The sequence below is a fragment of the Dysidea avara genome, chromosome 6 (genome assembly GCF_963678975.1).
Source record: "Dysidea avara chromosome 6, odDysAvar1.4, whole genome shotgun sequence".
NCBI lineage: Eukaryota > Metazoa > Porifera > Demospongiae > Dictyoceratida > Dysideidae > Dysidea > Dysidea avara.
Genome location: NC_089277.1, coordinates 10,584,929 through 10,612,719, shown reverse-complemented (window position 1 = coordinate 10,612,719; position 27,791 = coordinate 10,584,929). Strand labels below are relative to the sequence as shown.

Sequence of the window (27,791 nt, the reverse complement as noted above, 5' to 3'; positions counted from 1 at the left end):
GCCAATCGGAAGTGACCACTGAAGCGTGCAGGAGTCTAATTGTCTAGCTCAAAAGCGTCACGATTTCTGCAGGGGAGCTCATTTTACAAGCCGAACATATTTAATTGACATCCAGTGGCTTGCTGGTCATTTGTAATAGCTGTACAACAGTGCGATCGTTGCTGCGTCTAGCTAGAACATCGGTAAGAGTCGTACCTTGGTGGACTGTATCAGTAACGATAACCACATCATATTTAGTCTTGTGTGTCAATTAATGTCTTTTGTTTAGTGTAGTGGAGAAGTGTTTGTAGTGTGTTCGTCTACGTACATTTTTTTCGTATTAAAGTACCAAAGTGCAAGAGTCATTTTTCAGGTTCTTTTTACGTCTACAATAACCATTATGTAATTCACGTAGAGGTGTTAAACCGATATCTACATTGAGCATACATTAGTGATATCAATTGTCAAGTAGCTGGGTGCTTGAACTGTTAATCGCTGTGTAATCTACCTCCACTCTAGCTGGCGGCACAATGGCTTACCTCAAGGCCACGATCAGCGTGTTACTACTCTGCTCGCTCACGTACACTGTAACCGCGTTGAATATCTACATCTCGAAGGAGCATTTAGCAGAATATTATCAAAACAGTAACATAGGTATGTTAATTTTTGTAACTTCAGTTTGTGATTGTATAATGTTGCAGATGCTAAAGTGGAAGTAGTGCATAACAGAAAAGCTCATGTCAACTCAAGTAGTCGTCTCACGTTTAAAAATGGTACTGAGTTACCGCCGTTTTCTAATACAGTCAACATTGTGACATTCACTTGGCTAACTGGAAAAGAAAGGGAGGTAAGCACTTTCTGTAGGCTATACGCACTATATTCATTGCAGTCTAATGGCCCTAGCTGCAATGTGTGTAATACTGGATTCATAAGATAATTAAATATTTCTGAATGCAGTACTTGTCTGTCTGATAAAGTTCATGAACAAGTACCAAGCCCTTTAAACTCCACACGTGCATATACACAGGCCACAACCATGTACACACACAACCGTGTGCATTTTGGGTATGCATGTACATACACACTACACAGTATACGCACTACACAGCATATGCTTGCACACAGTACATCCACGCCTACACATTACACACAGTTACTGAATATTTTGATCATTTTTCAACCTGTGTAATACACTCCCCCCATACCCTGTAAGGAGAAATATCTTCACTGCATGATCTTCCATGATAACATACAACATCACTTTCACATTTTGTTTGTGTATAATGTTACATGTATGTTACACATCAGTTGTATGGCTGTCTAATGGCCACCAGCAGATGTTTATGTGTAGTTGTTGGTGTTTAACAACATGGTAACAAGATTATGACATATTACTATGGTGATTAATCCAATAATAAACAATGAACTTTAAGTAACATACCTTCATTAAGATGAGCTAATGTGTGTTGTAAAGAGCAGTTGAAATCAAGAAAGCATGCTGATCAGCACTTTATTTAGATGCTTTGAACTGCTTTTTAGTTGTAAGCCTACTTTAGCTGGACATAAAACAACTCTATACGTACCATCCAGTAATACAAAAATTTGCGGCATGCTTGCCTAATACTTTGTGCAACTTAAACCTCATACATAGTAGTCAGCGTTTGTAAATATATTGGCCTAATGACATTGGGTTGCAAACAACATGTCCAGTTGTGTTTTTATGGTAACTTACTTTCAGAATAATCAATTGAACTATGTCACCATCATAAATATTGTTGATTTGTAATAACTACCCGATGATGAATCAATTAAAAACACTATAATAATAATTTATAATACGTTAACTATCACTAGCTTGTCATGGGGAGTCTTGTATAGTTAAGATACATAATATGTTAAGGTATGCTACTGGTCACGTACATACATAAAACTACAGAACCATGTGTTGTACTGATATCATAGGCCTTTGTTACAATAAACACATTTGTCATTTTGCATGTCTATTAGTCATTGTCCTTTCTGGTGCTTGATCATGTATGTACATAGATTTGTCCATCCCTTTGAGGGTACTAGTGTTAAAAGACCACAGGATTTCATCAAAGCTGTAGTCAGTGGTTATGATGGGTAGTGAGGTTAATTGGCTTGTAATGAGAGAACAAGTGGATCATTTTCTCATTCTAATTGCCACTTACAGACCACTAAATTAATTGTCAATTATTGTGCAGTGGTATTTTGGTTAGCACACAAAGAGAAGGTTAGATAAATTTATGGTGAGGCAGCATGTCTGCTGGAGGCTACAATCAAGGAAACCTCAATTATTATTACTGTATATATGCTGATGAGACAGCTGTTGTTATACTGTTTCCTAAAGAGATATGCATACCTACTTACAGGAGCTTATAAGTGCTTATAAGCTCCTGCTATTTATTATCACCATCTCAGGAGACCTGTTATAGCTACTATAGTGGAACCTCTTCATAATGGAAACTTTGGAACTCATACGTTTTAAGTTTCATAAGTAAAGCTGTGTGAAGCAGACCTATTGGGACTGGTCCTAGTTATGGAAGTGCTGCATCCTTAATTTTGAGAGTTTGCTAAGGAAAGTTTTACTATGTTTCACTGTATCATATAGGGAGACCAGCTAGGAACTACTGAAACACTGTATATTTAGAGCTAACACTGCAGCGTATATCATAAGGAGACTAGTTAGTGCTGCTGTTATGGTTGGGTGTGCCAGTGATTAGCAAACCTGGCTGGTCACTGACATATCAAATCACTCGCTAATTCACATGACGTAACCAAAACCATCATGAAGCAGTCAACATCAATGGCTATAAGTCTATCGTCTAATCTAGTTGTTTTCAAATATATCCGTTCAGTTCAATTTTACTGTCTAGAAGGCTGGACTATTGTAATCTATTTCTGATATCAAAGTTTCCTTTTATGTACAGGTCACCTATAGCATTGAATTACAGCAGAAGAATCAGTCTGGACTATTGGTGGCTCCAACAATTAGTATCACTGACACTGGGCTAGTGCCTGAAAATCGATCTAGTAAGTAATACATTCCACAAGCTAGCAATTAGCTCAGTGTTCTGATCTGTAGCTAAGGAATGCATAGAATATTATTATGGTGTTTTAACTGTGTATTGAAATTTTTGTAATATATGGAAGATTATACACACTTCATAATTTACAAGTTCATAGTCGTTCATTGTTAGTATAGCTACCTCTTGTGGTAGCCACATTTACTAGCCACGTTATACATCTTTGTAAATGTGTAAATGCTGTTCTCAAATGTGTTAGTTGAACCAAATGTGTATTAGAAACAATGGAGTTGTCATCATAGTGAATGATTATCACTTTTATGGTTCCTCTTGGGTTGCCCCATAGTCACCTTGTGTCTTGCTTTGTTTACTTGTGTTTGTTTCTTATATACAGCATTTGATGTTAGTCTTCAGTGCACATTTGTGGCTTCAGGGATTGCAAGAATTAATGTTAATCTATCACTTCACTATAAGGATGGCTTCAACAATGGTACAGTGTTTTTCTTGGAGAAACATTGCATAGGTTTGTTCTGCTTGTGTTTGTCGTAATTGTTTTGTAAAAATGTAGTGGTTAGAGCCAGAACTTGCTAAGTTTGCATTGAAGTATTTGTGGCTGGCATTGAACAGCAGTTTACTTAATACCATTATCTACAGCCTTGATTTCATTACTTTGTTTTGAATCTTTGCAAATTTGCTGGAATTTGCTTTGCCATACTTGTAGTAAACTAGTTATACTTTCCCGCCAAAATCATTTCCTACTACTACAGTGTATGCTATATGACTTGTGTTTTGTTTAGTCTTTGATGGTAAATTAATGTGTTTAATATTGGCCAGTGTACTTCACTGTAATGATGATGTTATCCTTTAGTTTACCTTGCTTACCCAAGTATTGACATGTTTACCCACGAGTTACTTTGATCTGTGTATAAACAATTTGGGCACACCCAGACCAGTCATTGATATTTGATATTAATTTTGCTTACCAGCCACCATAAATATTAATGTTCATAGAGCAACCCACATATTGGCTCAAATCCTTTCGGCTTAGAAGGAGATGTACATATTCTGCTATGCTTCCCATGGTTACATGTTCTTTGCACATCACGTTAGTTCTTTGCACATCATGTTACTCGTATAGTTTGAATTTTATTGTATTTTTCCCTTTGTAGCAGACAATAGTGTCTCTAAGATGGTCACTGATATAATTCAGCCTACTGAAACTGTACAGAATCTTAAGACAATTAGTGACAGTGCAGAGGGAAGTGGGAAGGAGTCTATAGCAGATACAGTCAATGTTATGCCACCGGCGTCACCTGTCATCACTATATCAACACGCCAAATTTCTTCCACAAGTCAGGCTATTGATCCATCTATTACATCATCACCCATAATGGGTAGTTCAGTTAGTATAAACCAATCATCCACGACCACTTCAGTGACAGTGTCTTCAACTACTGCAGAGTCATCATCAATAGTAACCTCAAACTCTAGTGTAGCATCACTAGTTCTAAGTACCACACAACAACCCCCTGTACCTGCTACCACTCTTCCTTCCTCAGTTGTTATGGAAGGGTATAGTTCTGTTGCAATCTCTTCTTTAGTTCCAACAGTGGTACTTGTCCCTAGTTCTATTGTGGCAGTAGTTTCAAGTGTGGTCGCATCATCCTCACCAAATTTTACTATTTCCCAATTGAGTAATGTTGCAACTGTGATGTCATCTGCAGTGACAAGCTCTGTGATACCTTCATCTAGTATTAGTTTAACTAGTTCATTAGCTGTCACTTTGAGCTCATCAGAAACTGGTTTAACTAGCTCACCAGAAAGTGGTCAAACAAGGTTACTAGAGGTCAGTACAACACCAGCAGCAGTTGCCACATCATTACAACCACAGAGTGTTATTCCAGTTGTTACTACACAATTAAACACTTCATCTGTTACTAGCCTTATACCCTTATCAACTTCTGCAGTTATTTACTCTGCTACCAAACTGATGCCATCTTCCTCTCCCAGCCTGATGATGCCGTCAAATGTTTCATCAGTGTCATCACCTGTTTTATCATCACATTTATCAACTACCAGTAGCTTTAGCCCATCACCTGAGTCATCTAGTTATTCTATCACTTCATCTGCTGTTCCAACATTTAATGCTACTTCATCAGTAGCCTCCCCTGTGTTAGTGACATCATCCACTATTGCATCATTAACAATGACTACATCCTCATCAGCTATGGTTGTGTCAGCTACCAGTACTACAGCAATGTCCAGTAGCGTGGCTAGTACAAGCACCTCAGTATCAGTTCCAGTGATCAACACCCCTGTGGCGTCTGGTATAACAGAGAGTACTTCAATTGACAGCATACCCACCCCATCTGTTGTGTTATCAAGCAGTCAAATGATTACAAGTAGTAGTAGCAGCAGCAGTAGCAACCTCATGCCAACCACTGTAGTTTCTGATGATGGACAAATAACTTCTACCTCATCTGCAATGTTATCTTCCGTAGACAGTTCATCTTCTGTTCTGCAAATAACATCTGTCACTAGCAGCTCAATTCCGTTAGCAGTAGTGTCTAGCAGTAAGACTACATCCTCAGCAGCCAGCACTACTGTTTCAGTAGATGTTTCAGTAGATAGTTCAGTATCCAGTAGTAGTTCTGAGATATCAACAGTTTTTAGCAGTCAAACTACACCTGTCTCTTCAATTGTTACACCTACTCCCTCGTTAGAGACCTCTAGTGTTGTTCCAGTAACTGTTGTTAGCAGTGACGTTCTACAAACAACAAGTACTTTTATTTCCAGTAGCTCTACAAAGACTTTGATAGAAGAAATTTCTAGTAGTAAAACTACACTTTTACCTCCAACTCCTGTACCTAATACTTCCATGAGGACTTCAGCAGTAACTAGTTCTTCAACTTCTAGCAGTGAAGCTCCACAGTCAACTATTGTTTCCATTATCAGTACCTCTACTAGTAGCAGTGAAGTTGTTTCATCTTCTATTAAATCTGTTACTTCATTAGAGACTTCAAGTGTTGTTAGTTCAATACCATTATCTAGCAGTGCAGCATCCCAAATAACAAGTGTCTTTGTTACTAGCAGTTCAATTAAAACTCTTAGCAGTGAAACTACATCTGTATCTTCAACTATTGAATTTACTACTTTGTCAGTGACTTCAAGTGGTTATTCAACTTCTAGTACAGTTTCTACCAGTAAGACAGTTCTAGTGTCTTCTTCTTCAGCGACATCTACTCCAATTATTATACCATCTATAACAACCTTAAGATCTATCAGTACCCATTCCTCATCCACCACTTCAGGGACTACATTGTCTCCTACAGTTCGGTCCACTGATGATAGCGAGACAGACGAGCCCAGTCTGACATTGATCATTATTGTGGCAGCAACGACCAGTGCTTTAATCACAATCTGTATCATGTTGATCTGTATAATATTTGCATTGGCCTGTAGACGGAGAAGGAAGCCAAAGAAAAGGTATGCGTTAGATAAGAGTTCCTTTACTATTATGTTTCTCAAGATATGGAGCTATTGTGTATAGTTATCCCCCTGAGAATAGTGTACTATTAATTACCTTAGCATAGTATTGTTTGTGTATTTAGGTACACTATTGGTAGGGAGCACCTTAACAATTAACACAATTATGAACAGCTGCAAGCTGTTATATTATTAGTGTCCACATAGTTTGGTATGCTGACTTAGCTATAACTGTTTTTCCATCTGGTGATAACCCCAGATTGTCTGCTTTAAATTTAAATTAGGCAATTCTGATGAGATAACATAACCATGTTTTTTGTTTCATTATGGTTAGAATTTTTAAAGGGAATGTTCGCATTGACACAGTACAAAAGTGTGTTCCCCCCTTCCTTCATTGCCTTCTATACCTGCCTTAATTTTGGTACTGTAAGTGCATTACCAATTTTATATGTGATATAATATTGTATGTTGGACATGTGCGTACTAAAATCCATCACAACATACTACGTATTGTGTGTTTGTCTTTGTATGCACCCAGCCACTATTACATCCTCTACAATAGTATGCAGTGACTTCATACTATTGCCTATGTGTGTATCCATACAGGCCTACAATGGAGAATGCCATTCATATTGAGTTCAAGTCACCGTCTGGCAGTGAGGTCAAGTTGAAAGAGGAGGAGTACATCGGCCCCCCATCAGTGTGGACTAGTAAGTTAACTGCTACTACCACCCAGTGCGTGTGTGTGTGCGTGCGTGTGTGGGTAACCTTGATGGTAGAGATTACGTGTTAAGAGCCAACACTGTAGCACACAAGCTGTAACACTCATTGGCTCCTGTTATATATACATATGTGTTGTCTTTGACCAAGCTATTGTTTACTTAAAAAGTAAAGAGACCAGTTTTTGCAGTTTCATCATTTCTTCAGCCGTATATAAAACATTCTAATATTATTAAATGATGTGACGTCATTGGTGGGTTCAGGTAATGTTAATTAATTGCTCACCACAAGCGGTAGACACTAACCCACAGGTGTAGAGGGTAAATGGCTGAGGACTATTGTGTGCTTGATAATGGTATAGTTCATGTATTGAGAAGGACATTCATGGTATGGCTAAGAACTAAAGCATTGCTTGATCGAATCTGTATAAGAGCTAATGTCAACAAGGCTGTGCAGAACTAGTGTGTCTCTAAACGCTCTTTTATATACAACAAAAAAAAACCTGTAATATACAACAAAAAGACCCCCAGAAAGTCTCCCATTTGAAATGAAGTGCCATTATATGGGAATTCTATTTTTACTGTATAATGACAATGTAATTTGTAATGAATATCAGTAACCAACTCAGCACTCTGTTGCTATGGTAATTAACACATTCATAACACCTCATACAGCTATAGTAGTGTTGACAGTGGTTAGTAGGAGTTGTACTGTGTAAGTACTTCTATTATATTTTGTGTGTCTTGCTGCAGTGAAATGTCTTCTCTCTTAATGGCTTGTACTATGATATACCATACCACACACATTCCAGTATACTCCTGTGAAGACATTTATGGGGAAGCCAATATCTAATGCACGTTTCTGTTTGAGATTTTTATTGGGCTCAAGACCAGTTTTTATTGTTTTATTCTTGTAACAAAGATGTGTGGAAATATATGTAGTGCTGTGGTAGGCTACCATAAGAGGCTGGAAATGAATGGGACCCAACTTATGGCATATAGTAAAAATGCTGTTTGTAGAAGTTGCTTTAATAGTGTGATAAAATTTGAAGCGTCAATATGTCCTACGAATATGAGAAGTATGACTATATTCTATGTACCTCATGAAATCTGAAACTATTATTGCAGTAGAATAGCCAGGTTGGCTGCCTCATTGTGACACCTCAATGCCTTAGTTGTACGTTGACATGCACTAGTGCCTTTACCCTGTAAGTTATTATTCTTGGAAGTATAGGATCATGATGTACCCAATAAGTACCTGGATCGGATCATTGCACAATCTTGTAAAACCATGTCCTCCTCTTCATTGTGTGAAAATAGTAAAATTTTATTTTGGTATACATAATGATAAATTCAAAATAAGGATGCAAGCAAACATTTTAATACAAAAATTTTTTGATTTAGTACATATAGTCATTATTGAAGTATGTAAAATACAATGGATACCCTCAAGTAGGTCTCTAAACAGACTAGAGCCTCTTATGAGGAAAGTTTTGTATCTTACGCATTTTAGACAAAAATGGTTTTTCCCTAAAATCTGTTATTTATGTTGCGAATCCATGTTTTCCCTCTCAAAAGTTTGTACCGCGTGTGGCACAAATACTGTAGTAAAACATTTTTACTGTTAAGTGTATCATACGTATATCCACAGTAATAAGTCTAATGACTGCATGGTGTATTGTATTCCTCACAGGTCTGAGATGGGGTAGCATCAGAAACTTATCTCGGCCAGCTCAGAAGTTAGTGCAACAGTTAACAGTTGAGAGAGAATCGATAGAAGTATTAGACACCATCAGAAAAGGTATACATACAATGGCTGACATATTATTATGAATGTACTGCATACTAAGTTCATAATATATTATATCATTCAAACTCCATAATGCTTGCCTCAAACTAGCAAGGTTACCCTCTCATATTCAACTACGTGTTTTGTGTGATGTTATGCTTGTTGTACTTTCAAATATAACTCATTGATGTATTGTCCATTTCATAGCATATGGTGTACTTACTCAGAGACCCATTACTAAGATTATAAAAACCTTACTGTACTTTTCCACAACCGACAGTTACACATATGTATGCAGTTTTTTTTTTACAGTATAGCTAGCACATTTCTGTACTGTGTTGAGCAGCCCAGAAGAGCTGCTAGGCTCGTATCAGATCTTTTGTATACATATACATAGTGCATTGGATAATTTATATGTGAAGAGTTTAAACTCAGTACTCACGAAAGGATGTATTAAATGGCCTCCCCAGAGTTAACCACTGAGTCACGATCTTGGTATGTACAGTAGAGGTGGTCAGTGGATTGAGTTACACTTGGGATTTATTTCTATTGTTGTATCATGTTTTTGAGTTTGTTAGGTTATGCCATGGGTCAGGCTCGTGTGTGTTATGTAAAGATCCATGCATCTGGAAAAAAAAGATTACTACAATGACCTTCTATAACCACTAATCTGGAAATTTTCATATGAAATTAGCTTGAATTTGTTACACAAGCCAGACAAAACTATGAAAGCATTGTTTGTGATGGTGAAGGTTAGGGTTGGTCTAACACTAAGGTGAATGGCAGTTAACGTTGATAATCGTTACAAGATGTCCTTATTACTAGCTAGCATGGTCTCTCTTCCCTACCACTTTGTGTTTCATTTGTGCTTTATGGTGGCATTATCATAATCCTCCGAGTCGATACCACCTTGATGCTAGCATTTCAAGTTGATATTGTACTATATGCAAGCCTCACTACATGTACTACTCAGTTAGTTGTTGTAAACAATGTAGTGTTATGGGAGATGACTTGTGTTAGTTTGTTATTGGTCTATTTGATGTTGTTTATATAACTGGTTGGTGGCTAATGGGCTATGTAAATGGTAGAGTATCTCCTACACTCTGGTATATGGGAAGTATTATTATAGTGTTTTCCATAGGGAGATGTTTGAGACTATGTATATACACACATGTTGTTACTAACTGTGATTATTTCTTATAGGAGAGTATGGGTGGTTGATCAAGGGTAGAGCAGCCTTGGAAACAGATGATAGTAGAACAAGTACTCCAGTCCACAGGTTGGTATTGATCAAAATGATCACAGGACTTGGTCTAGGTGAGTTGTGCCACAATGCACATCTACACAAGCATGCACACACACACACATGCACACACACACACACATGCACACACACACACACACACACACACACACACACACACACACACACACACACACACACACACACACACAAACAAATCCTATGGCAGCCATACAAAACACAGCTATTGCCACCCAGCAAACCAGCGCTGGGATGCCTGTGCACCACTCAGGTGCTTGAGCCTTGTGCAGGCAAATCCTGATTCCTCCTGGGGCAGGGCTAGTAACCCACAGGAGGACTGTCCAGGTCTCACAGAGAGGTCGCGGAACCCAAAGTTCCACAATGACCTCAACACTGCTAAGCGAGACAAGGACAGTTGGGAATTTGCTTCCCCAGTTAATACCAGGTACCCATTGCACACACACACACACACACGCATGCACACACAGAGGCATGCATACATGCGCACACGCTTTGCAAGTGATAGTGTGTGTATATGCATATATGTTTGCAGGCACAAAAGCATGTGGAAGTTGTGAGGAAGTATCCGAGTTCTTAGGCAATGCAACGTTATTGCGATCAATACGTCACCCTAACCTGCTACCTGTGTTGGGTCTGAACTCTGATGACCACAAGGCACCAATTGTGATCTACCCTTATCCTGAGATTGGCAGCTTACACACCTTCCTAACATCTCACAAGGGAGATGGTTCTGACGCCAAACTAAAAGAGGTAATTTGTCTGTTATAAACTAAATACACTCACTGCAGTAGTGCGTGCTGATTATTCATCCAGTCAATTGCATTTGTTTACAGCTGAACTTTTTTCCTTGGTGAACCTTTTTAGTACACATTTTTTTTCTGTGATGTGTACCTTTTCAATTTATTCTCCCTTTATTCAGTCACAGTGTGACATCACTCATAGTGTGGCATCACTCATAATTTAAAGTGTTTTGTATGCTAATAAGGCTAATTTTGGTGAGATATAGTTATTGTCTCTATAGCCTGCATGATATAGACTTTATGAATGACCAATAGATCATTACCACTGTTGCTAACTAGATTAGTGTAGCTATAGAGTGATAAGGTCCTGCACTTAGGACAATAAATATGTGTTTGGGGTACTACACTGTGTTTATAGTCTGGTGCTTCAGTATGAATAAGTATTAGATCCTTGTCATATCTGAATGCTTCAGTACGAAGTAGCTTTGATACACTTATTCTAAGTTGCATATATAAGTGTACATACTGTGTAACCAAGGCAATAAACTCTTATAGTACTACATAACTCAACAGCGTATTGTGTATTGATTACTGTCAAGTCATAAACAAATGGATAGTAGACATGACACATTTGTTAAACCAGTTACTTATAGGACGTGTGCTTCAAATTACATATGCACACATGTATATACTTTGTTAGAGCTGCCATTAAATTTCTATTCACAAAGCGTGAAAGGTGTTGAACATGAAACAGTGAAACTTGAAGCAGATTAAAATAACAGAAGGAGGAGCTGACTAAATTATAACAGGCTGGAACTTATAGGGCTACTTGGGGCTCAGCTGATATTTTATTTTAATATAACATGTGCAAACGAATAATGAGTACTGCATAGAGTGGTATACTTTAGCTGAGGAGAAATTAAGCAAATCGTTTATCAAGTTTGTAAAATAGAAACTGCAGTGTGGAGGCTATAGTGTTTGCACTCGACTAAGTGATTGTTTATTTAAAGTTACGTGTTCTTTCCTCAATGGGCTATCACTAGTAATTATGTATGTGTGTTGGTCAAATTGTTCTAGCTAGTCACTTCTAGCCTGGCACAGTCACAGTGACAAGTCAGGGTCTCTGCTGGTGCCAATAAGTCCTGCTACGCTAGACTAGTTTCAAGCTACGTAGCTAGCAAAATAGAATATACCCCTATAATGTAAAATTAAAAGGACAGTACGCCAAGCCGTACAAGTGCTAATTTCACATCCCGTAAAATACGTTCATGACGTATAATTTGTTGCATTTTATTACATCACGCCAGAAAATGACAAACTTATAGTGATCTTCTAATGGGATAATTGTAAACATAGCAATGGTAATGGTATAAATTTGTACTGTTTTACTCATATTAAAGGTTCATCCCCTGCAGTTCACATTGTTGTTTGGTAGTGAATAGAACTGCTCTGTAAAGCCTCGCCCCATGCTGATTGCAAACAGCCGCTTCAGCTAGACTCTAGCAGCTAGTACAAGCTTGTAATGTTGTCACGATTGTTGCACTGACAAGAACTTGTAGTAAACAAGCCTGTTGAGTTATTTAACGGTCTACAATGGGCTGGCGTTGCTGTTCTTGTGGCTACATTTCCAAGCGCTTCGTGCCATTGCATTACCTTCGAGCATTCACACCGTTTACAATCTTCTACTTGGTTTAAATAACCTGTCTAGACATGTAGTTTCACAGCAAAATGATTCCAAGTCATTGTAGCAGCATGATGGAGTGAGAATTGTTGTTCATTTACAAACCACAATCACCCAGTTATTACATGCTTGTCGCACTTGTATGGTTTCAGCACTTGTATGGCTTGGCATACTGCCCCTTTAAAATATTTGTGACTTGAAGTTAACTCACAAGAAGGTGTCCACGAACTGCAATAATATCCAATAAACATACTCATAATTATTAGAGCCTAGCAAGAAAAACTAACAGAAAATCAGGAATGTTTTCTTCTACATGACTTTCTTCTTAGCAAAACTCAACCATAGATTCTTCACGGCTGACTGACCTCATTTGGATAACTATAATTTAAATGTAAAAAATTAGTCATTTGCTAAATTCTTAAAAGCTTTACTGCTCCAGCTTTGCTTCATATAGATGGCAATTAGTTAGTCCTGTAGTACAGTGTGAATGGTAGTCTGAAAATGATGAAACCACACTGTTAAAAATTGTGTTATAGACACAATACTGAAAAGTGTCTGACACTTCACATTCTCTATCATTTTTCCCTTAGAATAAAATTCTTTATAATGTAATAAGATTCATTAGTATTGGCACAGACATTTGATAGCCTGCTCTTATAGGATCCATGGATAATGGCCAGCTGTGCATGTTGAATTGTTGACTGTGAATCTACTTGAGCTATCTCAAAAGCATAAACACTAGAACATTTTCACTGTTGTTACAAGTGATCCAATAGTACATGTCTGGCTGACACTGGCCACTACCCATAGTGAGTAACCATACAGTCACCAGCCATCTGGTGTGTAGAATATCCTCTAACACATGTGATACAAAGTAGCTGAAAGACAAGAGTACAGAGCTGCTTGTTGCATGCACTGTACCTCCTCAAATGGCATGTGTTGGACTAAATCGATGTGTAGCTGTGACAAACAAGCCTGTAGTGTCAGCCAGTGTTACTCCTTTCAGAATGTAGTCGCTCATTTTTTAGAACCTCATTGGAAGTGTTAAAGGTAGTATTGAAATGTGTTTTTGGAAGCTATCCAAAAGCAGCGTGATGGTTATGAGAGACTATACAGTTTCTGGTTGATATGTTTGCCAAACTTTCTAGACGTGACTACATCACTGTGTTTGAATCAAATTAACATTTGATGCTGAAGCCATAGTAAGGACTTGCAGCATGAATAAACAATCTCGTCTCACCACTAATGCACTATTAATCCTTGGTCTCACACGTAGGGCTACACAGGGCATTATAAGTTTGTACTATCCTTTTGTTTACAACTTGACAGTAATTTATACATTATACACTGACAATGACTACCATACTGTTTACAAATTGTTAATTTGACTCTTTGCTATGTTGAAATTTAATGATAAAACTAAGAATTGTACACACACTTGTATGTATGACTATTGTGTTGAAATTTGACATTTTTATTTATGATAAAAGTAAGAATTAATCTCATACACGTAATTTGAACAGTCTCTCAAAAAAGGTTTATATACGATGCACAACAAGTATTTGCCAACACTAATTCCTCCTCTGTTTTTTGTATTATTGCCATACAAATTGTGTCAATTGTGAATTGTTTCTTATTGCAGCCATTAACACCTAAAATGCTAATGGACTTCTGTGTACAACTGTCAGAGGCAATGACACATCTTGAATGTTTCAACATTGTTCATCCTGACCTGCAGCTAAGAACCTGCCAGTATGTGATTGTGTATTTATGTCTATTGGATACATGGTGTACAGAGTATTAGTGAAACTATAGCACACATACTACTGTAGCTGTAATCGTCATAATCCAGTTGTGTATTCTCCCTTCAGACTTGATTCTGGCTTCACACTCAGACTGGGTGATGGTGCCCTGATGAGTGACTTCTATCCAGAGTGTTATCATGTTGTGTATGGAGCACAGAGACCTGTAAGGTGGTCTGCTCTCGAGACACTACAGGGAGGACTGTGTACCCTGCCCAGTAATGTGGTGAGTGTATGTATGTGCTTAAAATGGTGTACTCTTGTTGCACTTTCTTATATACCGTACACATGGAAATTTTCGCAGTATACTAATTAATTTCACTGTTCCATGCCAAAAAAGGATTTAATTCTTCACAGATCTTAAAGCAAGTACTTTTCCAAGCAGCATGTCATAGTCAACTATTTATTGTGTTATCAGAGACTGAGTTGAAAGGCAATCTCAAGTGCTAAAAAAAAGAAATGTGTTGAATATATCAAGCTTGATAATCAAAGAGAATTAAAATGTTGTCAGGGTTTATGCTAAATGCATGTAAACATGGCATGCATTGCAGCATTCTGCATATCCTTATGGGAATGGTAGCAAGCCATGAAAGCAGCAGGTGAAACTGCTGATCATTGTCGAGAATTCATTATCTATGCACATGTTACATACACACCATGAAACTTTCATGGATTTTATTTTCATGGTTACTGTGTTGACTGCAAAATGTATGAAAGTTACATACTGTAAAAATTTCTGTGTATACAGTATTATATTATAATCAAGTGCAGCAGTGATTTGTAGTTTACTGCATGACTCTCCCGGTGTAGTGGTCATTTGGAATCACACTGTGGGAGATAGTCACTTTGGCAGAATTTCCATATTCTGATGTAACCAATCGAAATGTCCTGGCTCATGTGATGCTTGGCAGTAGACTGGATCAGCCTCATGATTGTCCCAATGAAATGTAAGTGTTGTGTGTGGCTACTGTGTTGTGTTTCTCCTTGTTGTGTTGACTGTTCTATTAGAGTGTTGTACCACAATTTACAGGTATGAGTTAATGTGTAACTGTTGGAACACCAGTCCAAGACAAAGACCAATATTTGCTGACATCACCAACCAGTTAAGGAATTTAGCAAGACTGTATAGCAGTGATGATGATATTGGAATACCTACCTCTGACTCAGCATTCTTCATCAAACAACGTCAGTGGAGACAAGATACGCAGTCTCCTCCACAATCATTCCATTACAATGACCAGAACATGTCACATCTCCTCACTGCACAGATGAGTGCATCAGATGCTGTCAGTATTACATTCAGTGCCCTAGGCTCTACAGAAGACCTCACCCAAACTGGCATAAGTGCTAGTACTATTGATGACAATAGACACCGCAATGTCATGTCCCCAATGGCCATCCCCACCGAAACAGATTCATCAATTCACTCACCTGAGGAGTCACTACCCCCAACTCCACTGTCCCCAACCCCACATATAAATATTGTACCTGCAACAGCTTCTTACGGTTTAGACCAGCAGCCAATGATCCCCAGTAGAGTACCATTAAGAAATGAACCAGTTAATAGGTTTTTGTTGAAAGCTGATGGATCACGGGAAAGCACCCCAGACTGCAGATTCTCAATGTCATCAGACTCACAGTATTCGTCTTCACAATTTTCAACTGACATGTCAGAGAGCAGTAGACAGCACCTGTTGAGACACAAGGGAGACTCTCCTGATAAGAGACCAGCTCATGCTGCTATTGCTGAACAGAGACACGGAGATGAACAATTGTCAAGAAAGACAAGTAATCCAGTACCTGTGATTGAAAGTGACATGTTAAGTGAATTGATGGCATCTTTTGATGAACAGATGAACCACTCTTCAAATCAATAATAATATATTTTGTATACATTGTTGTATATATGTGTGTATGTATATTGTGTTTTTAACGATGCATTATATTTTCTGTACAACTGTATATGTGAGTTTTTAAAGAACTATTTTTATACAAGAATGTTTGTTAATTTGCTTATTGCAAGCAAATGATGTAATGGCAGCATTTCAGAACCACATAAAATGCTTGAGATGAGACTGGGAGTCATATTATGTAGATTTATTGCCGAATGTCTCCTGTCTTATGACGAAAGTAAATCAGTAAAAATGTCTATGTTGCTATTGTAATCAAACATAATATCTTTAGGGTGACAAAATGACTGATTGCATACTGTGGTCCTAAAACAGTTTGCAAACTTGCCATCATGAAGAACATGTAATGGAACAAACATTATTACCAATCTGCTTCCTAACTATTGTTAACCAGCTGTCATGATAATAACTACTTCAAAATTATTTTCAGCTATAACTTGTGGCCACAACCAACAGACTCTTTTTACTTGTTCTGCAAACAACAAAGTAGTCAAAAATAAAGTCCTAGGCCTCTCAAATGTTAAAACTTTACATGCACTCTCCAGTATAGTGGACACAATCAGTTTTCATCTTGATAATCACATGCATAGCATGCGTACGTGCGCACTATTTTATTAGAGCCATCATTTAGCTTCCATTACATTGATGAAATGGTTACTTTAAGGTGTTGAACATGAAACAATGAAACTTGAAGCAGATTAATTAAAATAACAAAAGGAGGAGGTGACTAAATCATATCACAGACAATTTGGAGTTTTTATGGCTGGATGTATGACAAAGATTGGTTACTGTATGTTGCTATGGATACTTGTCTGACTTTAACATTTCCCAAAGAAATATAGAACAGTTGTTCAACCTTAAGTATTTTATTAGTAGATGCCTAGCTGACAATGGCCTCTATATCAGAATGCATGATCTGCTAAACCATATCCTCAACATTATAATAATTATGTTAACTTAACAACAAGAGTAATAATGATAGTATAAAAGTGCCGGAACATAATGTATGTGGATCACTTTCTGACTTGCAAATTACCACTTATATATATAAACAAGTGAAAAGTTAGCAATTTTAAAATCAAGTAGGGGTCACTGAAATAAAACGAACATTCGAACAACTATATAGCTACACCTGCAGCCACATGTATAGGAAATCCCTACTTCAATCTCACAACATATACATAACTAAAGTATTAGGCTGCATCATAATTTTATGGCAAAAATGTGTTAAATTGTAGAGACGTACGTAGCCATTTTGTTAAGTTTTCAGCTATGTAGCTATATGCTCTGTCTGTTACACAGCCCTAAAGAGTGCCTACAATAAATTCACTGACTTTGAAATTTCTCAAAATACGTAAAGCCATTGACAAGTTACCTGTAAATCAACAGAAATTGGTATAAGCATGTATTGTAAAAATAACTATCTTCTATAGCAAATTTATGTCAGGCCAAATATCTGAGCTTGTGGCATTTACTATTCAGTTATGCTTGTCTGAGGGTAGTCAGTCAGTCAGTAAGTATTGTTTAGGATAAATTTGAATCATTAGAGCAAAACTGCACACACACTTTCTTCAACTGTTTAGTACGTAACCACTGTGCCAAAGATTGAGCACTATTATCCAAATGCTGTAAGTCAAGCTTTACTGATATATTATTTTGTTGATGCTGGAGTTTTGTTGCATGTATATATAAACTGTCATGTCTCACACATAGGCAGGGATACACATCGTTGTTATCCTTCTGTTTACAACTTGACAGTAATCTATATACATTATACACTGACAATGGCTACCATACTGTTAACAAATTGTTAATTTGACTATTGCAATGTCAAAATTAGACACTGCGTGTATGATAATTGTAGCGCACAATATAACTACAGGCATGCAAATTTAGTCTAAAAATTTATGTTGTACATATCAGCTCATTGTTAACACCTGAACAGCTGAACTGTTGGTGGACTAGTACTTCTGTCAGTTCTGTGTGCAACTGTTAGAGGTAGTTGAACATATTTCACATTGTTCATCCTGACTTGAACATGCAGCTGCCAGTATATGTGACTCAAAACTGTATTCATGTCTATTGGATACATGATGTACAATGTGTGTATTCAGCTAAACTATAACATATATACTAGCCGCAACTGTTATAATCCAGTTGAGTGTTCTCCCCTCAAACAAACTTGATGCTAATTTTACACTCAGACTGGGTGATGGTGCCCTGATAAGTGATTTCTACTGTGTTGTGCATGGAGCACAGAGACCTGTAAGGTGGTCACCTTTAGCTTGCTAATTATATAACTGCATATTATGTAAGCACCAGCCTATTATGCTGGCATAATTTTGAGCATAATAGGTGCCTGAAAGCATCAAGCATAATGCTAGCATAATAGGCAGAATAATTGTCATATTGTATGCAAAAATGTATGCCATAGAAAAAGGTTGACTTACAATAATAGAACAGTCTGTGTCACTGATATGGCATTAAGCAGTTATTTAATGCACCTATCAATGTATTGCCCCACTACCCCTCCTCGGGAATATATGGGGCTATAGTGGGGATTTGACACAGCCGAATGTCAAATGCCCCATAGTAGGGCAAACCTATCATGTCAAATCCCCACCGTTGGTCCAGTTGCAATGCGGGATTTACTCGGGATTTGACATAGCGAAGGAAGTTAAAACAAAAAATATTTGGGCACTTACTGAACGATCGTCAAATGCCCCATAGTGGCGCAGCAGTTTCGTGTCAATTCCCCCTGTAAAGCCCCACTTACGCCCGAGGGGGGGAGTGGTGGGGCAATACATTGATAGGTGCATAACATGACTGTTATTATAGTTTAGAATGCAGCCAAATTCTTAATGTACAACGAGTACTTTTACGTTTAACCAGTTGTTCATAAGCAAAAATTTATCATTATCCATTAGAAAGTAACAAAACATGGGAACTGTGGCAAAAATTTTGAGCATAAGGCCAATGAAACTTGATTAGCAGTTTCTCGTCATCGCCCGCATGCTTTTGATACACCCGCATAGAATTTCATTATTGGTATTTCAGATCGAAATACTCTAATAGAACGGTCACTTTTACTCTAATAGAGCAATCAGCTATACTCTAATGGACAAATCACTTGTTATAGATTAGTAACGTACCTTAACTATGTAATGCAAGAGTAATCAGTGTAGATCTCACTGTTTTTTGGCAGGAATCTTCATGTTTGGATGTGTGTTGTGCTTTTGGAAAAATAATGAATAATGAATAATAACCGCCCGCCCGCATCAAATTTTCAAAAATCTGAGCGAGAAACTGGTAATCAAGTTTCATTGGCCTAATTATGAGCATAATAGGCAAAATAATTTAGCACTGCAGCATAGCATAATAGGCAAACTTAAAAGCATAATAGGCTGGTACCTAATATTATGATACCATAATTAAAGTATCACTAGGTATCTGCTACTCTTGAGACACTACAGGGAGGACTGTGTACTCTGCCAATAATGTGGTATGTAAGTGTATTATGTATGCATACATTTACAATGGTGGGGCCTTGGTACACTTTCCACAATGTCCATCTTAAGAATACAGTGTAGCAAGGGATTGCATTTTACTGCATGTGTGCTGTGATTAGCTTTACCCATTTAGTAGTCATTTGGAATCACCTAATCACCTGTGGGAAATTGTCACTTTCATATTCTGATGTAGCCAAACAGAATGTTCTATAGCTCATGTGATGCTTAACAGTAGACTGGATCAGCCTCATGATTGTCCCAATGAAATGTAAGTGTTGCATGTGGCTACTGTGTTGTGTTTCTCTTTGTTTTGTTGACTGTTCTATTAGAGTGCTGTTTACCACAATTTGGGAGCAACTGTTGAAACAAAACAGACTGGCACAAACTGATATTTGCTGATATTATCAACCAACTAAAGAACTTAGCAAGACTGTATAGCAGTGATGATGATATTGGAATACCTACCTCTGACTCAGCATTCTTCATCAAACAACGGCAGTGGAGACAACACTCACGGTCTCCTCCACAATCATTCCATTACAATGACCAGAACATGTCACATCTCTTCACTGTACAGATGAGTGCATCACATGCTGTTGCTGTCAGTATTACAGAGACCTCATGCATCCAAACTGGCATAAGTGCTAGTAGTATTGTTGAGACACTGCAACGTCATGTCCCCAATGGCTATCCCCACCAATACAGATTCAGCAATTCACTCACCTGAGGAGTTACTACCTCCAACTCCATTGTCTCCAACCCCTCATATAAATATTGTACCTACAACAACTTCTTATATTATGGCATAGACCAACAGCTAATGTCAGTTCCCCAGTAGAGTGATATACTGTAGCTCAAAGTTACATTCACCTAAACTTTTGGCCACAATTTTGTCCAGCTTGATTGCAACATTGCAGTCAGAAGACTCAACACTCTGTGAGTCTGACTCAAAGACTCTCAGTCTCAAATATGTGCATGTTAAAAAAATTATCTATACATACACTTTATTATACTGTATTATATATTGGATATTCTTATGGAACAAGATATAGGTAGTATGCACTGTGTATTACGTATACTGGTAGTATTATTTGTTAGAGCTACGTAGCTGCAATAAAACTTCCATTAACAAAAACATTTCACTACAATAGACATCACTCTGGTGATGAAACATGTCAGAAATATGTTTGACACTTCACATTTCTTTATGATTTATTAGTATCAGTGCAGGAAATTTATAACCTGCATCAGCATGCTCCATAGAACACATACACTGTAACCATTGCCCATGGCCAGCTGTACATATAAGAGCTCTGAAAGTGCACTATAAAACATTTCACTACTATGAAACATTTCACTGCTATTACAAATGATTCAATGTCCAGCTGACACAACTATCATTATATGCTAATCATCACCTATACACTAGGCATGATCTGGTAAGCTGTAGCCCCAAAAATAATATGTAATTACGTAGCTTAGGAATGAGAGCAATTATTATTAAAAATCTATAAAGTAATTATTAATAGTTGGGATCTTTATAATAAAAGCTCTTGAACAAAATTATTTACATTAAAGTAGTTGTACATTTCACAAGGAGAGTGATAATAGAACAAGTACTCCACTCCAGTCCACAGGTTGATGCTGATCAAAATGATCACTGGATTTGATTAAGTGAGTTGCACCACAATGCACAGCTATGAGCATGCATGCATATGCACACACATACATACATGTAGCACGCACACACACACACACACACACACACACACACACACACACACACACACACACACACACACACACACACATACATGTAGCACGCGCACACACACACACACACACACACATACATACATGTAGCATGCACACACACACACACACACACACACACACACACACACACACACACACACACACACACACACACACACACACACACACACGCACACGCACACGCACACGCACACACACTTTACAAGTGATTGTGTATGTTTGTAGGCACAAAAGCATTTGGAAGATGTGAGGAAGTATCAGAGTTCTTAGGCAATACAACATTGCTGTAATCAATACACCATGCTAACCTGCTACTTGTATTGGGTCTGAACTCTGATGACCACAAGGCACTAATTGTGATCTACCCTTATCCTGAGATTAGCAGCTTACACACCTTCCTAGCATCTATAAAGGGAGATAGTTCTGATACCAAACTAAAAAGAGGTCATTTGACTTTTTATAAACTAAACACACTCACTGCATGATAGCTCTGTAGTATGGTAGCTTGCGCTGAATATTCTTCCAGTTAATTGCATTTGTTTACAGTTAACAATTGCAAACTTTTACTCCTGATTCTGAATCTTTTTGGTACAACTTTTCCTGTAATGTGTCCCTTTTCAATTCATTGTCACAGTTCAGACAAGTATCCATAGTAGTGGCGGATCTAGGAATTTATAAAGGGGGTTTCCAGTTTAGAAGGTGGAGATATACACTGACATGAGATACGCAAAAGTTTGCACTACATTGTCTGGTTTGATAAGCTGAGACCAAAAAAAAAAAAAAAAAAAGGTCACAGCCTATTGATAGTACATAAAATAACTTGCTACACACTGCTTTAATAGCTACTGTGATTGCTCTATTAGAGTATCTCGATCGAGGCGCACGCTGTAATAATTAAAACATTTAACTGGTATGCAATCATTTTTCAAAGGGGGTTTCCATGGAAACCTTGAAACCCCCTAAATCCGCCACTGCATAGTAACATACAGTAATCAAGTTTTGTTTCAATCTTTATGTCATGCATCCAGCCATAAAAACTCCAAATTGACTATGATATGATTTAGTCACTTCCTCCTTTTGTTATTTTAATTAATCTGCTTCAAGTTTCATTGTTTCATGTTCAACACCTTTAAATTAACCAGTTTATCAATGTAATGGAAGTTTAATGGTGGCTGCAATAAATAGTGCACAAGTGCTATGCATATGATTGTCAAGATGAAAACTAATTGTGTCCACTATACTGGAGAGTGCATGTAAAGTTATAGCATTTGAGAGGCTTAGGACTTTATTTTGACTGCTTTGTTGTTTGCAGAACAAGTAAGAAGAGCCCTTTATTCACTCACAGTGTAAATACTTTTGACATCACTCATAATTCAAAGTGTTTTGTATGCAATTTTTAGGAGATATATATATAGATATATATACAGTTATTGGTCTCCATAGCTTGCATGATAGAGACCCCATTTTTGAAAAACCATCAGATACCTACCATTATCGCTAACTAGACTAGTGTAGGTATAGAGCGATAAGGTCCTGCACTTAGGGCAAGTATACTTTTGGAATACTACAGTGTATCTCTAATTTGCTGCTTCAGTATGAATGAGTATTAGATCCTTATCATATCTGTACACTTCAGTACAAAGTAGCTATGATGCTTACATATAAATATACATACTGTGTTGCCAAGGCAATAAACCCTTATAGTACTAAATAACTCAACAGTGTATAGTGTATTGATTACTGTCAATTCATAAACAAAAGGATAGTAGACATGACACATTTACTAAACCAGGACGTGTGCTTCAAATTACATATGCATGCACATGTGTATGTACATGTGGTGATTTGTTAGGATTGCCATTAAATTTCTATTCACAAAACACTACACTAGACATCACATTGATGGTCTGGTGAATTGAAAGGTGTTGAACATGAAACAGTGAAACTTGAAGCAGATTAAAATAACAGAAGGAGGTGATTAAATCATACCACAGACAACAGGCTGGCACTTTTTTGGCTACTTGAAGCTCAAATAATATTTTATTCTAATATAATCTGTGCAAACAAATAATGAGTACTGCATGGAGGTATAGGGAGAAATTTGGCAAATCACTCAAGTAATCTTTTGCAGTGTGGAGGGCTACCCACAGCTACTTTGTTTGCACGTGACTAAGTGGTTGAGCTTGTGTATTCAAAATTAGCCTGTTGTTAGTAATGTTAGCTAAACAGTACAGTTATATATGTATGTGTGTTCGTTAAATTGTTCTAGTCTGGCAGAGTCACAGTGACAAGTCAAGGTCTCTGCTGGTGCCAAGAAGTCTTGCTGTGCTAGACTAGTTTCAAGCTAATAGAAAGCTACGTATGTATATACCCCATAAAATGGAAGATTAAAATTTGTGACTTGAAGTGAATCCACATAATGACCTGCATAATTATTATCCAATAAACATACTCATTATTATAATAATAATTATTATCCTAGCAAGAAAACTTACAGAAAATCTGGAATGTTTTTTCTTCCACATGAATTTCCTCTTAGCAAAACTCAACCATAGGTTATTTTCAGCTGACTGACCTCATTTGAATAGCTATGATTTAAATGCAAAAAAATGGCCATTTTTATAAGTTCAAGCTTCCCTTCACAAATTGGTTAGTACTGTGTGAATGGTAGTCCAAAAATGATGAAGGCACACTATAAGAAATTTTGTGATAGACAAATGAAAACTGTTTGACACTTCACATTCTTTAACATCTTTCCTTTGGAATAAATTCTTTATAATGTAATAAGATTCATTAGTATTAGCACAAACATTTGATATAATTATAACCTGCTCCATAGAATACGGCGATAATGGCCAGTCGTGCATGTTGAATTGTTGACTGTGAATCTACTTGAGCTTTCTCAAAATGTAAACACTAGAACATTTCACTGTTGTTACAAGTGATCCAATAGTACATGTCTGGCTGACACTGGCCACTACCCATAGTGGGTAACCATACAGTCACCGATCATCTGGTGTGTAGAGTATCTCCTAGCACATGCGATACAGAGTAGTTGATTGACAAAAGTAAAGAGCTGCTTGTTGCATGCATTGTACCTCCTCAAATGGAATGTGTTGGGCTAAATCAATGTGCAGTAGCTGTGACAAACAATCTTGTAGTGTCAGTCAGCATTACTCCTTTCAGAATGCGGTCACTCATTTTTTAGTACCTTATTGGAAGCATTAAAGGTAGTATTGAAAATGTCTTTTTGAAAGCTGACCAAAGGCAGCGTGATGGTTATGCGAGATCACAGTTTCTAGTCAGTATGTTTGCCAAACTTTCTAGACGTGACTACATCACCATGTTCGAATCAAACTAAACATTTGATGCTGAAGCCATAATAATGACTTACAGCATGAATAAACTGTCTTGTCTCACCACTAATGCACTATTAATCCTTGGTCTCACACTTAGTGCTACACAGAGCATTATAAGTTTGTACTATCCTTTAGTTTACAACTTGACAGTAATTTATACATTATACAGACAATGACTACCATACTATTAACAAATTATTAATTGGACTCTTTTCTCTGTTGAAATTTAATGATAAAGGTAAGAATCGTACACACACACACTTGTATGTATGACTATTGTGTTGAAATTTGACATTTTTATTTATGATAAAAGTAAGAATTAATCGCATACACATAATTTGAACAGTCTCTCAAAAAAGGTTTATATACGATGCACAACAAGTATTTGCCAACAATAAATTTGTCAAGATTTTGTTCCCTTCTGTTTTTTTTTTGTTTTTTTTTGTATTATTTCCATACAAATTGTGTCAATTGTGAATTGTTTCTTATTGCAGCCGTTAACACCTAAAATGCTAATGGACTTCTGTGTACAACTGTCAGAGGCAATGACACATCTTGAATGTTTCAACATTGTTCATCCTGACCTGCAGCTAAGAACCTGCCAGTATGTGATTGTGTATTTATGTCTATTGGATACATGGTGTACAGAGAGTGTTAGTGAAACTATAGCACACATACTACTGTAGCTGTAATTGTCATAATCCAGTTGTGTATTCTCCCTTCAGACTTGATTCTGGCTTCACACTCAGACTGGGTGATGGTGCCCTGATGAGTGACTTCTATCCAGAGTGTTATCATGTTGTGTATGGAGCACAGAGACCTGTAAGGTGGTCTGCTCTTGAGACACTACAGGGAGGACTGTGTACCCTGCCCAGTAATGTGGTGAGTGTATGTATGTGCTTACAATGGTGTATCTTGTTACACTTTCTTATATACCGTACGCATGGAAATTTTTGCAGTATGAAATTTTCTTGGCTGTATACTAATTCATTTCACTGTTCCATGCCAAAAAAGGATTTAATTCTTCACAGATCTTAAAGCAAGTACTTTTCCAAGCAGCATGTCATAGTCAACTATTTATTGTGTTATCAGAGACTGAGTTGAAGGAAATCTCAAGTGGCAAAAAAAAAAGAAATGTGTTGAATATATCAAGCTTGACAATCTAAGAGAATTTATGTTGTCAGGGTTTATGCTAAATGCATGTAAACATGGCATGCATTGCAGCATTCTGCGTATCCTTATAGGAATGGTAGCAAGCCATGAAAGCAGCAGGTGAAACTGCTGATCATTGTCGAGAATTCATTATCTATGCACATGTTACATACACACTATGAAACTTTCATGGATTTTATTTTCATGGTTACTGTGTTGACTGCAAAATGTATGAAAGTTACATACTGTAAAAATTTCTGTGTATACAGTATTATATTATAATCAAGTGCAGCAGTGATTTGTAGTTTACTGCATGACTCTCCTGGTGTAGTGGTCATTTGGAATCACACTGTGGGAGATAGTCACTTTGGCAGAATTTCCATATTCTGATGTAACCAATCGAAATGTCCTGGCTCATGTGATGCTTGGCAGTAGACTGGATCAGCCTCATGATTGTCCCAATGAAATGTAAGTGTTGTGTGTGGCTACTGTGTTGTGTTTCTCTTTGTTGTGTTGACTGTTCTATTAGAGTGCTGTTTACCACAATTTGGGAGCAACTGTTGGAACAAAACAGACTGGCACAAACTGATATTTGCTGATATTATCAACCAACTAAAGAACTTAGCAAGACTGTATAGCAGTGATGATGATATTGGAATACCTACCTCTGGCTCAGCATTCTTCATCAAACAATGGCAGTGGAGACAACACTTACGGTCTCCTCCACAATCATTCCATTACAATGACCAGAACATGTCACATCTCTTCACTGTACAGATGAGTGCATCACATGCTGTTGCTGTCAGTATTACAGAGACCTCATGCATCCAAACTGGCATAAGTGCTAGTAGTATTGTTGAGACACTGCAACGTCATGTCCCCAATGGCTATCCCCACCAATACAGATTCAGCAATTCACTCACCTGAGGAGTTACTACCCCCAATTCCATTGTCTCCAACCCCTCATATAAATATTGTACCTACAACAACTTCTTATATTATGGCATAGCCGACCAACAGCCAATGTCAGTTCCCCAGTAGAGTGATATACTGTAGCTCAAAGTTACATTTAGCTAAATTTTTGGCCACAATTTTGTCCTGCTTGCTTGCAACATTGCAGTCAAAAGACTCAAGACTCTGTAACTCTGACTCAAAGACTCTAAGTCTCAAATATGTGCATGTTAAAAAAATTATCTATACATACACTTTATTATACTGTATTATATATTGGATATTCTTATGGAACAAGATATAGGTAGTATGCACTGTGTATTACGTATACTGCATGGTAGTATTATTTGTTAGAGCTACGTAGCTGTGATAAAACTTCCATTAACAAAAACATTTCACTACAATAGACATCACTCTGGTGATGAAACATGTCAGAAATATGTTTGACACTTCACATTTCTTTATGATTTATTAATATCAGTGCAGGAAATTTATAACCTGCATCAGCATGCTCCATAGAATGCATACACTGTAACCATTGCCCATTGCCAGCTGTACATATAAGAGCTCTGAAAGTGCACTATAAAACATTTCACTACTATGAAA

The 27,791-nt window shown here is 37.3% G+C and overlaps 1 protein-coding gene across 2 annotated transcripts; it reads left to right on the top strand.

Moving 5' to 3' along the window:
• The first annotated feature begins 8 nt into the window (after window positions 1-8).
• On the top strand, window positions 9-26,713 carry LOC136258910 (uncharacterized). Of its 2 annotated transcripts, XM_066052286.1 has the most exons (14): window positions 22-182; window positions 499-633; window positions 681-826; window positions 2,931-3,033; window positions 3,421-3,549; window positions 4,196-6,512; window positions 7,119-7,222; window positions 8,925-9,032; window positions 10,224-10,337; window positions 10,838-11,055; window positions 14,369-14,478; window positions 14,598-14,754; window positions 15,339-15,475; window positions 15,559-16,526. In XM_066052286.1, exons 2-14 carry the CDS (start codon window positions 510-512, stop codon window positions 16,403-16,405), a joined length of 4,614 nt encoding a protein of 1,537 aa, XP_065908358.1. In that variant the 5' UTR covers window positions 22-182; window positions 499-509; the 3' UTR covers window positions 16,406-16,526. The 2 variants fall into 2 exon arrangements, with proteins under 2 accessions (XP_065908359.1, XP_065908358.1); XM_066052287.1 differs by lacking the exons at window positions 14,369-14,478; window positions 14,598-14,754; window positions 15,339-15,475; window positions 15,559-16,526 and adding exons at window positions 25,577-25,686; window positions 25,808-25,964; window positions 26,566-26,713 and having other exon boundaries at window positions 9-182.
• The last annotated feature ends 1,078 nt before the right edge of the window (window positions 26,714-27,791 follow it).

Excerpts from the sequence above, each read along its gene's own strand:
- LOC136258910 (XM_066052286.1), top strand. The coding sequence starts at position 510 with ATGGCTTACCTCAAGGCCACGATCAGCGTGTTACTACTCTGCTCGCTC. Across the intron at positions 634-680 it reads TTATCAAAACAGTAACATAG|ATGCTAAAGTGGAAGTAGTG; the intron begins GTATGTTAATTT and ends ATAATGTTGCAG. Across the intron at positions 14,755-15,338 it reads GTACCCTGCCCAGTAATGTG|TGGTCATTTGGAATCACACT; the intron begins GTGAGTGTATGT and ends CTCCCGGTGTAG.